We start from the raw sequence: 14569 nt of genomic DNA, 5'->3' as shown, positions 1-14569 counted from the left end.
TTCAACATGACAGTTGATCTTTTTGTTTTTATGTTTTTACAAAATCGTTTTTATGTTTTTTACGAAATTTGAAATTGAAGCACCCACGCCACTGCTAAGAGGTCCAGATAAAAATGTATACTGATCAAAGTCAGGGGTATGACCCAAAAAAAGGTTTCCACTGCTTTTCGGGGGTTCAAGAGTGCTCCTTTTATCGGGGCTTAAAGTTGAAGTAAACTCCCCTATCGTTTTCAGCCAAGGAAGCTGCCATCTTTGCCTCTGTTTAATCTTCAACTGCTATGGTGCTGCACATGTGATTCGTTATGACACCAGCCATTGGATGGTTTGATAGTTTGGCTGAGAGCACAGCCAATGTGCAGTTAGCATTTCTGACATTCCTTTTTTTTTTTAACTGTTTAAATCGATGGGTTTACTTCCATTTTAATTGACAACAATGTGAACAAACCAGAAGTGAACTGAATCTACAATGTTATTTTTTCCTGTGTGATTTGTAGACATCGGCCTCTCAGTAACTTGTTAGATTTGTCTATTGGAATAAAGTTGTATCTAAAACGCTTGGCAGTGGTGCTGTGCTTCAGTTTACATTTTTGTTACACTACAAGCCACGGAGACTGTGGAGATCCTCTGGGGTGTAGAAGCTGCCTGCCTGGGAACCATATAATTTAAATTGACATCAATACTTTAAGATGGTATTACCAGTGAGATACCCCTACAGGTACAGTGCTAGATTTCCTGGTTGTGAATCTAGTTACACTACTTGTACCTACCTACAGGTAAGCCTATAATAAGGCTTACCTGTAGGTGCTGAAAATATCTCCTAAACCTGCACGATTTAGGAGATCTTTACCATATACGCTTGCGTTGACGTCATCAGCACATGCGCACCGAAGAAATGGCACACTCGTACTGTTTTTTTCAGCAGCCGTGCCGTGACCGGCGGCTCCAGGCCAATCACAGCGCTGGAACCTGTGAACCCGGATATAAAACTCCAGTCTTTGACAGGTATCCTGTTCCCACTTCTGGGAGTTCAGGCAACGGCCCTTGACATCACCGCGGGGCTCCCTCCTCCTCTCCCTGTCACTGGCCAGTAGGAGAGAGGAGCAGGGCCTCACGCATGCACAGTAGGCTTCCTGGCGTGAAGCCATAAGGCTACACTGCCGGGTACCCTTACCCACAATGGCGGTGACAGCACCCAACAGCTGATGAAAACATCAGCTGTGGTGCCGACATCACTGGACTCCAGGACAGGTAAGTATCCTATTGTTAAAAGCCAGCAGTTACAGTATGTGCATCTGCTGGCTTTTAATTTAAAATTATTATTTTATTTTTTTTGAGCGAAGCACTCCTCGCCTCCTTTCCTGCCACATTTGGCATGTCATATTTTTGGAGAGGGGAGCGGGTACCTGGTTTTGACAGGTACCCACTCTGACTTCCTCTTGGATCGCCTAGGTGATCTGAGCAGAGGTACTCTTCTCCCTCCTTGCAGAATCGGCTCCATAGGGAGCCAGTCACATTCTCCTGCTATGCGAATTGAATGCGGAGAAACCCACATCTAATTTGCATAGGTGTGAACCCGGCCTTAATAAATGCAGCCTCCACTGAGTGGCGTGCACCCAGTCCAATACTTGAATCTTTCTTGATTCAACATCTTCAGATTCATCAGAGACGTGGCTCATGAAACCAGCATCACTGGGTCCTCTTCTGCCTGCACATTGGGGTTGCCACCTCATCCCTTTAAACCCCAACACATATTAACTACACAGGTTCTGTGGCTAATTAAGGGGGTAATTAAACTTACCTGCACTAAATTACCCTCAGAACCTGTGTAATTCATATGTGTTTGGGTTTAAAGGGATGAGGTGGCAACCCTACTGCTGCACATGTGCATCTTCGCCCTATCTATGTCTATGGGAAAGCATTTTAAATTTTATTAGGTTGATTAGTTGTATCTTTTATGTATCCAACTACAGTAAACTGCAATTGTGTTGCTACAGGTTCTGGCACATGACAAATAATGCGCTTTTATTTTTCTCCACAGGAGTCAGAATGCCAACTTCCAGAATCCCCGATGTGAGAACACCCCCCTCATTGGACGTGAGTCACCTCCTCCTTCAGTAAGTTTAATTACTGTGGTAACCTGTATAGTGTAGCCATAGTGGAACGATCTAGAAAAAAATGGCTGGAAACCATTCAACCTGCCTGTCCTGGGTGCCAGGGGACAGAAACTGTAATAGACTTTTCTCACCCGGCACCTGCTTTTGCCAGTATCAAAGTGCCTATATTTAAAGATGGCCTACTTTCGCAGTGGTTGATTGGTTACACGCTACTGGTCTTATTCAATGACATTCTATAGACAGCAGTAGAGGCAGATCAGCCAATCAGAAATCCACTTGCATTTGGCTACTCCTTGTAAGTGGTTCAAAACTGATTTTTTTATTTGATGCCACAGATTTTTGTGCTAGGCAGAAGGTAGGAAAACCACATAAAGGTGATGCATATGCATTTCATAATTAACGATGGGGGTCATTATGAACCAGCCATCTCTATCAAAACTCCCCTTATGTTTGGATATGCTATGCCAGATTCTAAAAAAATCTCACTCATTTCTGGTATTGAAAATCGGCACTTTTTGGAAGTATGCAAATCATATAGATGCAACACAAACAAGAGTCTGCATGAGGATATAAATCTTCAATGGAACCACCCTACAATAACGGTCTTTGTGCAATTGGGATCTTTTATGGGTGAGCTTATAAACCAGATCTGTCCTTAAAGTGGAATTAAACCTGAAAAAATAGAAAATGCTGACCGGTATGATTTTTATGACGGAAGAGACCCTTTTCTGTCATAAATGCTTCTTCCAAACGCTGTCAGCATTTGTGTACGTAACCACATATGTACAATGCCACGTCCATTCGCAGACCAGCTCTGTGCCACGACAGCGTGCCTCCATGTGCATGTGCAGAAGAGACGTCAGCATGGCCTGGCCAGCCAGAAATGGAAGGTGGCAGTGCCTGTTAACAGGAGCACCCACAGTGTGGAGCTGGAGAAGATCATTAGCTAAGCAAGTCTGCCATAATGTGATAATATACTATGCATACAAGCACATTATGGCTAAAAGCTTTTGGGGCCCAATTAAAAAAAAATAAAAAAAAATTCTCCTGCCAACACATGCAATGCAATGCATTTATAGAGTGCCAAGGCTATTCACACTTTAAAAAAAAATAAAAATAAAAGATCTGTGGCTAAATTGAATGTGAACACCAAGTCTCCCAGTCTTACCCCTTTCTGTGTGGCTGGTGGTTTGGGACTCGTGACACCTACATGTCATAGGAGAGAGCACCCTGCTCTTTTGTCAGACTTTTCCTTGCAACACTTTGCAGGTCAGGATGGGAGGAAGCAAGGAGATGTAAGAGCTGGGCTGCACTAAATGCTATTGACACCTCCTCCGGGATACCAACACTCCTGTAGTCCTAATAGGGACACATAGGGGTTGATTTATTAAAGGCAAATAGATTGTGCACTTTGCAAGTGCAGTTACACTTGTTTTCCGCAGAGATTGGTGAATGTTGTAAAGCCTCTTTGTAAAGAATACCAAAAACTGCTTGCACCTGATTGGATTATAGAAATAAGAGCTTCACCACATTCACTAATCTCTGGGCAACATGAGTGCAATGGTACTCGCAAAGTGCACAATCTTCTTGCCTTTAGTAAATTAACCCCATGGAGTGGAGGGATGACAATGCTACGCTGCTGTCCTTTTATTGGCATCCTTGTCAGCTCTTCACAGAAAATTCGGAAAGAGCTGGCAGGATCATAAGTAAAAAACGGAGAGGATGGAGGAAACCTATATTCATAATAAGGGCACATCAAGAATATTGTCCAATCTACATGCAAAAGTGACTATATGGTTGGCACCACAAGTGTGTTTGCAGACAGCTACCCAGGGCCACCTCAATCTCCCGAAACCACTCCACTCCTGGCTTGTTAGCAAAGTGTGAAAAAGTTAACCATGGCAACTAATCATTGTTTCAGAAACGATAATGACTTCTGATTAGTTGCAGGTGGCCACTGCGCTTTGACCTTTCTCGCACTTTATTATGATGAAAGTGTGTCGGACATAAGAGCTTAGTGACAGTTCACGCTATATAATTGTTAGAACCGTTACCATGATCTTGCAAAAAAAAAAAAATCAAAATCCCTTGTCTTGGATTTTCAGTCTCTGGAAGTGACAAATGACCCCTCATCAGCTTCTGTAAACCCCACTGTCTGCCTTCTCCCTGGGGCTGCTCATTAAACTAACAAAATGAAGGAGGGGATTGAATGGTCATGCAACACTTGACTAATTAAAACTCATTACATTGACATTTGCCATTACATCTGTTCATTACAGCGTGCATTATTTGGAGAGGGTAACTGGCAATGGAACCGTATATCCTGGAGGTTGTATTAACTAATTCAGGCTTATGGAACAAGGCAGAGAGCAGCAAGCTTCAGAAACCAATCAGAATTCGTCTTTGCTCCCATGTACCACAGTCAGAACAATGAACAGTGATTTCTGATTGATGGAAGTGGCTTACTGCATGTACACATTGCTATTAGCTAGAGCTGCACGATTTTGACTAAAGTGAGAATCAGATTTTTTTTTCCCTTAGAATAAAGATCACGATTCTCGAAGTGTAAAATCTTCTTTCACATTATACACTTTAATTCATTAAAATGTATTTTTTTTAAATTGCGCTGGAAAGACCGCTGCGCAAATACGGTGTGACATGAAATATTGCAACAACCACCATTTTATTCTCCAGGGTCTCTGCTAAAAATAATATATATCATGTTTGGGTGTTCCAAGTAATTTTCAATCAGATTTTTACTTGTAAGCAACAAATCTCAGAAAAGGTTTGGTCTTTAAATGGTTACACTTCTTTCCTTTGATGAAAGAACGAAAAGATACTTTATTTCTACTTATTACGCTGCGTACACACGGCCGGACTTTTCAACAGCAAAGGTCAGACGAAACTAATCCGGCGGACAATTCGATCGTGTGTGGGCTTCATCGGACCTTTTCTGTCGGAAAATCAAACGGACTTTAGATTTAGAACATGTTTCAAATTTTTCCGACGGACTTGAGTCCGGTCGAAAAATCCATTAGTCTGTATGCTAGTCCGACGGACGAAAACCAACGCTAGGGCACCTATTGGCTACTGGCTACAAACTTCCTTATTCTAGTCCGGTCGTACGTCATCACGTTCGAATCAGTCGGACTTTGGTGTAATCGTGTAGGCAAGTCCGTTCCGTCGAAAGTCCGTCAAAAAGTCCTCCGGAATTCAGTCCGTCGAATGTCCAGTCGTGTGTACGCGGCATTAGGGTGTTGTGATTAAACTTGGCAGGCTGCCTGGATTTTTTTTTTTTCCAGCTGTGAGAACTCTCTGCATTTGTTAGAATCGTGACTTGCTGTTTTGAAGATCGGGAAGGGAAAAAGATCATGATTTTGATTCTTAAAGCGGGATTCCACCCTAAAGTGGAACCTCCGCTGATCAGATCCCTCCCCCCCTCCGGTGTCACAATTGACACCTTTCAGGGGGGAGGGGGGTGGAGATACCTGTCAAAGACAGGTATTTACACCCACTTCCGGGCATAGACTCCCGTGGGAGTCTACGCCATTTCCTGCCCTGCCGCGCTGTCTGCTGGGACACACACGGGTCCCAGTGACAGCGCGGAGATTTCCTATTGCGCTGCGCGACTCGCGCATGCGCAGTAGGGAACCAGGAAGTGAAGCCGATTCGCTTCACTTCCTGATTCCCTCACCTAGAATGGTGGCGGCAGCAGCCGAGAGCCGAGCGATCGATCGGCCTCGGCTGCCGGCATCGCTGGAACCCGGGACAGGTGAGTGTCCATTTATTAAAAGTCAGCAGCTGTAGTATTTATAGCTGCTGGCTTTTAATATTTTTTTTTTTTGGTGGAATCCCTCTTTAAAGATTAATCGTGCAGCTCTACTATTAGCCTTATTCCATAGAGTTCACATTTCTATTTCCACTTTCTCTGGTGTTACTTACAATCTTATATACAAAATAGGTAAGGTATAAGATGATTTTTTACAATTGGTGTGGACTCCCTTTAACTCAGTAGGTGCTCCATCTACCTAAACTAATTTTGAGAATCTGTTCAAAGGAAACAAAAGATGGTGAGGACTAAACGCACAACTAGCATGAAATTGTATGAATACAGATACTCCTCGTTTAACGACTTTCCTGTTTAACGACCGTTAAACTGTAGCCACTGACTTTTAATAAGCACACTTACCTGTCCAGGTTGCCCGCGATGTCAGCCTCCCGAGGCCGACCCGTCCCTTGGCTCTCGGGTCCCGGCGCCAAGGGAAACGGGCAGTGGAGCCTCTTGGCTTCACTGCCTGTTTCCTACTGCGCATGCTCGAGTCGCTTGGCACTTTGTGAATGGCCCCGTTGTTTTTCTGGGACACACACATGTCCCAGAAGGCAACGGGGCCGCTCGCCAAAGAGGAGGAAGCGCCGCGGAATAGGAAGAGGCAGATAAGGAAGACTGTCTAGCAACAGGGGTTTCTGGTAAGTTAAAAAAAATATATATATTAATTATATTAGAATATTAATATTAATAAATTTTTTTTATTTTAGGGTGGCCCTCCGCTTTAAGTGAGGAGAGCTTGTATGTTCTATTTATTTATTCCCCATCTGTGATAGACTGAGAAAAACAGAGCTATTGGCTAAATACAGAATAAGATGGCCGATTCCAACACCTCATATAAACACCATGGGGTTGATTTACTAAATCTGGAGAGTGCAAAATCTTGTGTAGCTCTGCATAGAAACAATTTGGTTTCTATTATCTTTTTTTATTTAAATTTTTTTTGTCAAAGCTTAGGCCGGCCATAGACCATTCATATCTACAGGCTGAGATTCGCACCATGTATGGGCAGGCTGAATGTAACAGGATGATCATCAACTTTGGTACAACCAGCCTGCCAGATTTTATAGCTGCTAACGATAATCACCCTCTTCTCTCGCGGTGACTACAAGTATGACACTGTCAGTTTCCAAGTCCCAGAATTATAGGAAGCTACAAATTTAGTAAAGAATCCGACCATATGCATAATCTGACCATATTCATTAAAGTGCAATTTCAGTCTCTCAATCAACATTGACAATTTGTAATCCTTATGCTCCTGGCATTGGTAAATAGATAAAAAAAAAGTAGATCATATTTCCTCTTTTTAAACCTTCATTGCCTGTCTGAAAGGGACCTTATCGTTGTGTTTCATTGGCACGTGGTGCTTATATGAGGTGTTGGGATATGCACTCTATTCCTGTATTTGACCGATAGTGTTATGTTTAATCTATCCAGGACCAGGAGAAATACATTTATTATGTTTATACAATTGGTGCTAGCAGTGTGTTCAGGCCTTACTGTCTTTAGTTCCCTTTGAGCAGATTTTTTTCACTTAAATTCTTGGTTTACTTTTCAATTCTAGATTTGTTAAAAACATATGGTGGACATTGAAACTGTACCTATTGATATAAAAAGAAAGCAGAAAGGCGCTTTTAAGTGCAGTATTCAACAGTATGTTTTATTCCATATACGGTTAAAAGCACTTACAAGATCTGGGAGGTAATAATAATCCAGATTCCTGGCTATGACCTTAACTCCTGTCAGGAGAAGCCGACCAACAGCTGCGACAGGAGGGAGGGGAGCGAGGAGGTAAGATGGCCGTCTGGAATCTGGAGGTTGCTTAAAGGCCAGTCCAATCCATGGGGGGGCGTAGGTCTGATTAAGGAAAAATCTGCACATGCTCCAAAACGCGTTACTAACTCCATCTGATGTCACTTCTGGGACATGCGTTCCACTGTGGTTCCACTGTGGTTCCTCGCTCCCTTCCCTCCTGTCAAGATGGCCATCTGGCATCAGGAACCATGGTGGAACGCACGTCCCGGAAGTGACGTCAGGTGGGGGGTGGAAACGCATTTTTGGAACATGCACAGATTGCTCCTTTATCAGACCTACGCCCCAATGGGTTGGATTGGCATTTAAGCTGCTTCGGATGCCAGTCAGCCATCTTGCCTCCCCATTCCCCTCTCTCCTGTCACAGCTGCTGGTCGGCTTCTAACAGAAGGAGCTGAGGTTATAGCCAGGAATCGGGACTATTATTATTATTACATGCCTGTATTCCCCCCCCAAACCCCCCCCCCCCTGGATCTTGTAAGCGTTTTATCCATTTATGGAATAAAATATACTATTTAATCCTGCACTTAGAAGCACCTTTCTGCTTTCTTTTTATGTGTATGCTAGAGTTGCTTCTCCTCACTAAAGTGCTGCTCTAACAGCTTCCCCAACTTTGCTTATGATGTTGTCCCTGGTACAGCCTATCGGATGAACTTTGGGCAGAAGCGCCACCCCCCCCATTTTCTCCTATTGATATAAGACTATTATCTACTTATTAATGGTTTAGACTTATGAAGTAGTAGTCAGACATTCAATCAGACTTGTTCTGTATAGTTAAAGGCAAAAATGAATTGAGCCGGTTTACTTGGCCTTGGTGGGCTTGTGGCTCTCGGTTTTCTTGGGCAACAGCACAGCCTGAATGTTGAGCAGGAATCTTTCCTGGGTGATGGTGACGCTACCCAGCAGCTCTGGCCCCGACCCCGCATAGTTACTGTTCCTCAGCAAGCGGTGAACATGACCAACTGGGAACTGTAGACCAGCCCTGTATGGTCAGGTCTTGGCCTTAGCATGAACCTTGCCTTCTTGTTTACCACATCCAGACATGATTGAACAGCCGGATTTTCATTTTACAGCCAATTCAAGCAGCCTCTTCAGTTCTGATGAATGTCAGGAACATACCCCTGCATTTAGAGTCACAAAGGTTATTTAGTTATCCTAGTTCAAACACAATGGAATGTGTCAAAGCAGATTGACCCAGAATATAATGGAAAGTGTGAATGTTTTTCAAAACTACCTTGTTCTGTAACATAATTTCAATCCCATGGTACCCTGAATTGTGAAACATGTTAGTACTTCGCATTAACATTCTTTAAGCGTGAATTGTCAGAATGTTTTTTTTTTTTCTTAAATAACAAACATGTTATGCTTACCTCCACTGTGCAGCTCGTTTTGCATAGTGGCCCCGAACCTGCTCTTCTGGGGACCCTCAGTGACTTTCTCTGCTTCTTCCCGCAGGTACTTCTCACGTTCATGCGAACTCCCTCGCATGGTGAGAAGCACCTGCGGGCGCGCTCCCGTGATACAGCCGGCAGCTATAGCCGCTCGCTGTATCACACGGCCCCGCCAGGCTGAGCGGTGAAGAGGACGGCGTGGGTGAGCGGGGGATTTTCGAGGGGTGAGGTAAGTAAAACGGGGGGGCTGGGGGCGCTGGCACTGTGAGATGTTTTTTCACCTTACTGCATAGAATGCATTAACGTGAAAAAACATTTACCTTTACAACCCCTTTAAATATGTTTAAAATGGCATTATATCTAGGTGACATATGGTGTTAAGTAAGGCTTGTTCTGTATTTTTGCCTCTTGCAAACCAGTTGTCCTCTCTGTCAAAAATGTGCACCTCACTGTCCTCAGAGTTCAACCTCCTATGTTGGGTCATTTTGTTGGGCGGTTGTTTTGTCTCCCCTGAAGATTTGAGACCTGTTGCAGACTTTATGGCACCATGAGATTGGATTATATAAATGGAATTTAAACTTTCACACCTCCCATCCTGTTCTTGGTCAACCGACATCTGCTTTGACACATTCCATGGTGATTGGATTAAGGTGACGGAGATTCCGGGGTTGTTTTCTGACCCTCATTAGAGCTGAAGAAGTCGCTTATATAAGTTGCTAAATGTCTTGGACATAACAGAACAAAGTCCAGCTGAGTGTGATTGGCTACTACTAGCAATACCATGACCTGGATAGATTAGAACCTCCATGCTTCTATCAGACTTGATTTACTTGCATTTTGTATGGCCCTTTCACACTAATGTATATGTGATAACATGGCTTTTTGCTGAGAAAGCATCACTATAGCAATTTTCCTTGATGCAGCTGTGTTAACACGCACAAAAGTGCATGATGTATGCATTATATGGGCTTAATAAATTGTGGTTACTTATAGCTCATAGATGTATGTATTATATGCATTGCAATGAATGAGTTTGCTACTATAAATGTGTTTCCGTAGATGCTACTGCAAGAAAATAGACAAGTGTGACCTGGGCCTAAGCAACTGATTATAATTTACTGTCACTACAGGGCTCTATACAGACTAATGGACAGTGTAATGCAATTACATTCTGAGAACTAACCAGAGGGCAAGGTTAACTAGGGCAAGGTTAGCCCTTAATGCTTTTCCTACTAATATATATATATATATATATATATATATATATATATATATATAATTTCCTTTGGAGACGCTGGAGGCCACATTCTTAAGCATTTCTGTATTTTGCACTCACTATTAACTCCAATGTAGGAGTATATAGATAATTTACATAATTTACCAGTGACAACAGTAGCTAGACTTAAGGGCTGAGTTAAGCTTGCTATGAAAGCATAAAAAATGAGAGGAAATACAACTAGGTTCCACACAAAATGAAAATGTTTGGGTGAAGTCATTTTTTTTTTTTTTAATTGGCTGGTACTTAGAGGGACCTGACATATACCTTGGGGTACACCCCTATGCTTCTGTAGTTGCTCTTCTCTTTGGCTGAACTCTTGCTGTAATATTTACAGAAGCTGTGCATTAAGCAAAATACAAATGCACACTGTCCAGGCAAAGAAGGGAACAGATTATCTGTAGTGACTACTCAGGGGTTTCCCGTTGGCTCCTCAGGTGCTCCCAGCTGGCTCCTCAGGTAAGGGCTGAGCTGCTCAAGCTCTCGGCACTGCAGGGAAATGATCATGATCTAGTCCAGACATGCTCAACTGTTTGATATCTTTTTCCCAGTCTTCCCTTCCCCTGTGTGCTCCCATGTTGATCCAGGGCTATTCCTGTAGAGTGATAGAGCCCTCCCTCCTGAACACACATGGCTGGAAGCTCCACCATGATGTGTCGGCTGCAATGTATCATGTTTCATGCACGTTGAGGCTCCACTCTCTTTTTCTCTTTCTTTCCTGCAACAACAACAGTTGTATTTGGCTGCCTTGGACAATAGCAGCCATATGAGCTGGCAGCTTAAACCCTCGGACAGTGCAAGGACGTACTGGTAACAGCGCCCGCTATTGGAACAGGTACTGAAACAAAAAAGGTCCTCCTTACCCTCACTGATCCCTCTTCTCCTGCCCGCTGTCCCTGCACTGTGTCCCTCCTCCTTATGCCCAGCCAGTGCCCCTCAGTAATACACATCTTTCCACCAACTCCCACAACACCTCACAAAGGTCTAAACAAGAGCTAGTCACCAACCAGATAGAGCAACTTCTGGCTAACTCATTGTTAGACATTGGGAAATTTTTCTGCAATTGGAATTTCAGTATTTGTCCAAGTTTTATATTTGTTGATAATTTGTAATCTAATTAATAAAACCATACTCAAGAGGAAGGCAGATTTGATTTGTGTAGGCACAGGGAAAATAAGCTTTGTAAAAAGTATAAATGGCATATCTTTTTCCATTGTTCTTTGTGCCAAACAGGTTGTTGTAACATCCTTCATGTTCAATGGGGAATGTTTAAAGTGGAAGTAAACCCATGGATTTAAACAGTTAAAAAAAAAAAGGCATGCCAAGAATGCTAACTGCACATTGGCTGTGCTCTCAGCCAAACTATCAAACCATCCAATGGCTGGTGTCATAATCACATGTGCAGCACCATAGCAGTTGAATATTAAACAGAGGCAAAGATGGCAGCTTCCTTGGCTGAAAACGATAGGGGAGTTCACTTCCACTTTAAGCTTTGCCACTGGCTATATTATCTGTCTGTTGGGGTCTGGCACTGGAAAAATGTGAATGGACAGAATCATATGGCCATGGAAACATTTGGTTGTAAATTCTAAAGGAACAACCACCAGAAAAAATTAAGACAGTTTCCATTGGGTGCAGTGGATTTTTGTATGATCTATGCATGCATGACTAAACATTACTTATTTACGGCCTTGCGACAATGTGTAGGAAGTTGATGCAGAGCACCAGAAGACAATATGGCATGATGGGGTGTATGACCAGCCAGGGTCACCTTCGTAGCTCATGTTTCAGGATCTGGTGGTCTAATCTGCCATGTTATGTGCCTTCCCTGTTTGTGTTCTCAGTCTGATCCCTACGTGTGAGCATTTCCTCATTGAAGTCTGCTGGACATTTGCTGCCACTAAGCCAGACCACCACCAAGAGAACTGAAGAAGTTCTAAATGTTAAACTGCTACGCAATAGTACTGAAGGTGGAAAAATTACTCAACACCAAAGGGCAACTTCATCCTCTGCCACCTGTTGGAGTTTTCTTTATGCTCATTGTATAACATTACCTATAGTTTATATGATTCTATAGAAGGTGCTTAAGCATGCTTTTATCTACTCCTAAAAGAAATGCTGCATACCTTGGGATCATTAAAGATCTCCCAAAACCTAAGATAACCACTCAATCTGGAACACAGTCAGTTCTCAATGTCTGAATCCTAAAGTACGACTGAAAGTGGTTCTATAGGTATAATAGCGCCTGCTGCTGTCAATCACAGCCAGTAATGAGAGAGCAGGGCCAAGCCACACTCTGTATGACAGTGGACACACAAAGCCGGCTTGGGAGCAAGCACACATGAGTGCCCCCAGAGCAGGCTGCTTGCTCTGGGGGCTCTCGGCATTGAGGAAGAGTCCAGAGCACCGGTGGGGGATCACAGAAGAGGATCAGGGCTGCTTTGTGCAAAACAATTACACAGAGCAGGTAAGTTTTTAATAGTTATTTAAGAAAAAAAAATTGCACTTAGAATCACTTTAATGTATCAATTAGTTCAGATATTATTCACTCACTTTTCTGTAGGTCAACCCAACGCCTGTTAAGTACTTCCTATTAGTACGTATGATCTTTTATCTTAAAGCTGTTTTGAAGGCTCAAGGTTTTTTACCTTCATGCATACTATGCATACATTCATGCAATACTATACATGAAGTTAAAAAAAAACCTCTGTACAGATCCAGCAATGTTGCATGAGAGACTTGGCTGTCTGGGACTCCTCTCCTCATTGGCTGAGACAGCAGTGCAGCGCCATTGGCTCCCACTGCTGTTAATCAAAGTCCATGAACCAATGAGGAGAGAGAGGGCGGGGCCATGGTTCCGCATCTGAATGGACACAGGGAGCCTCAGCTCGGGTGCCCCCATAGCAAGCTGCTTGCTGTGGGGGGCTGAACAAGAGGGAGGGGCAAGGAACGCCGAAGAGGGACCTAAGACCAAGTGAATAGGGGCTGCTCTGTGCAAAGCCATTACACAGAGCATTGAAGTATAACATGTTTGTTATTTTTAAACTAAAAAAATAAGACTTTAGTATCAGTTTAACAAAGTTTATTAATGGGGAAAAAAATGGAGCAGACTTGATGGACCACTTGGTCTTTTTTTCTGCAGTTACTCTTCTATGTTTCTAAGCTGCGTAGGGCTTTCACTTCACAACTACAGTGCACTTACAAATGGAGCTTTTCTTCTCCCTTAGAGAATGGCCAGTACTAAAAATATTGTTCATTTGATTGAACTCCCTGGAGCTTCATTAACAGTTCATCCTGTAAAATAACAGGATGTGAATTCAATATAATTGTTTTGCAGTTGGTTTTATAAAGTATTATTCCATGACTGCAATGCTATGTTACTATACATTCTGTATCGCTGTACTGGGGTTTAGTGACAAACTAAATTGCACTGTTTAATTAGTAAAAACTACCGCTTTAAAGAAGGCTTATAGAGGAGCTCCAGTCCGATTTCTGAAAAATGTAAAAGTCAGCAGCTACAAAAACTGTAGCTGTTGACTTTTGAATAAACGGACACCCAGGATCCAGCTCTGTGCTCACCCAAACCATTTTTTTCCACCGGTCCTTGGTCCGCGGTGCCAGCATCTCAACTTTGGGTACCTGACTGTGACAAAAATGTGCCACATGTTAAAGAGGACTAGGGGAGGAGGCCTTAAAGCGGAACTTGCCCTTTTGGATGAAGTTCAGCTTTAAGGTATATTTTGTATTGTTTGCTTAGGGTTCACTAACACAGGTGTATAGACCCGTACATCTGTAAAGAGGTGTTTGTTCATGCACATGGAGTAGTCTACAACCATAGCCGAAAGCTTGTTAAGAATCAATTATTGCCTGACAGGCACAGTGGCTGTATGAATCCTTATGCATATCCGACCTTGAACTTATGTACAGGGAACAAAGTAAGATATCGGAGTAAAAAAACACCTTTTCACAGATGTATGGGTCAATGCACCTGTGTGCACTTGGATGGCAGGAGATTGGGTTACAAGAGAGTTGGGTATCACTGGCTTAGCCAGTTAATAGAAAAGGTGATCTGATTTTGTCATCTGGTCTTAAAATTCATTCCTCTTTCCTGTTTTCCATTTGCATCTTTGTTCTCACCTCATTTTTAATG

The 14569-nt window shown here is 42.9% G+C and overlaps 1 protein-coding gene across 3 annotated transcripts in view; it reads left to right on the top strand.

The window, feature by feature from the left end:
- The window catches only part of TTYH3 (tweety family member 3), a 206794-nt gene that overhangs the window by 175047 nt on the left and 17178 nt on the right, over positions 1-14569 (top strand). For 2 of the 3 annotated variants that reach the window (XM_077449152.1, XM_077449151.1), the window contains exon 13: positions 2039-2114. In XM_077449152.1, coding sequence (XP_077305278.1) covers positions 2039-2114 — 76 coding nt within the window. The remainder of the gene's footprint in view (positions 1-2038; positions 2115-14569) is intronic. The other variant, XM_077449153.1, reaches the window with a different exon arrangement.

The sequence above is a fragment of the Lithobates pipiens genome, unplaced genomic scaffold, assembly GCF_037356315.1.
Source record: "Lithobates pipiens isolate NorthernLeopardFrog02 unplaced genomic scaffold, aLitPip1_a1.2 Scaffold_22, whole genome shotgun sequence".
Lineage (NCBI taxonomy): Eukaryota > Metazoa > Chordata > Amphibia > Anura > Ranidae > Lithobates > Lithobates pipiens.
The sequence above is the reverse complement of the archived record's forward strand: the minus strand, read 5'-3'. Positions and strand labels throughout refer to the sequence as shown.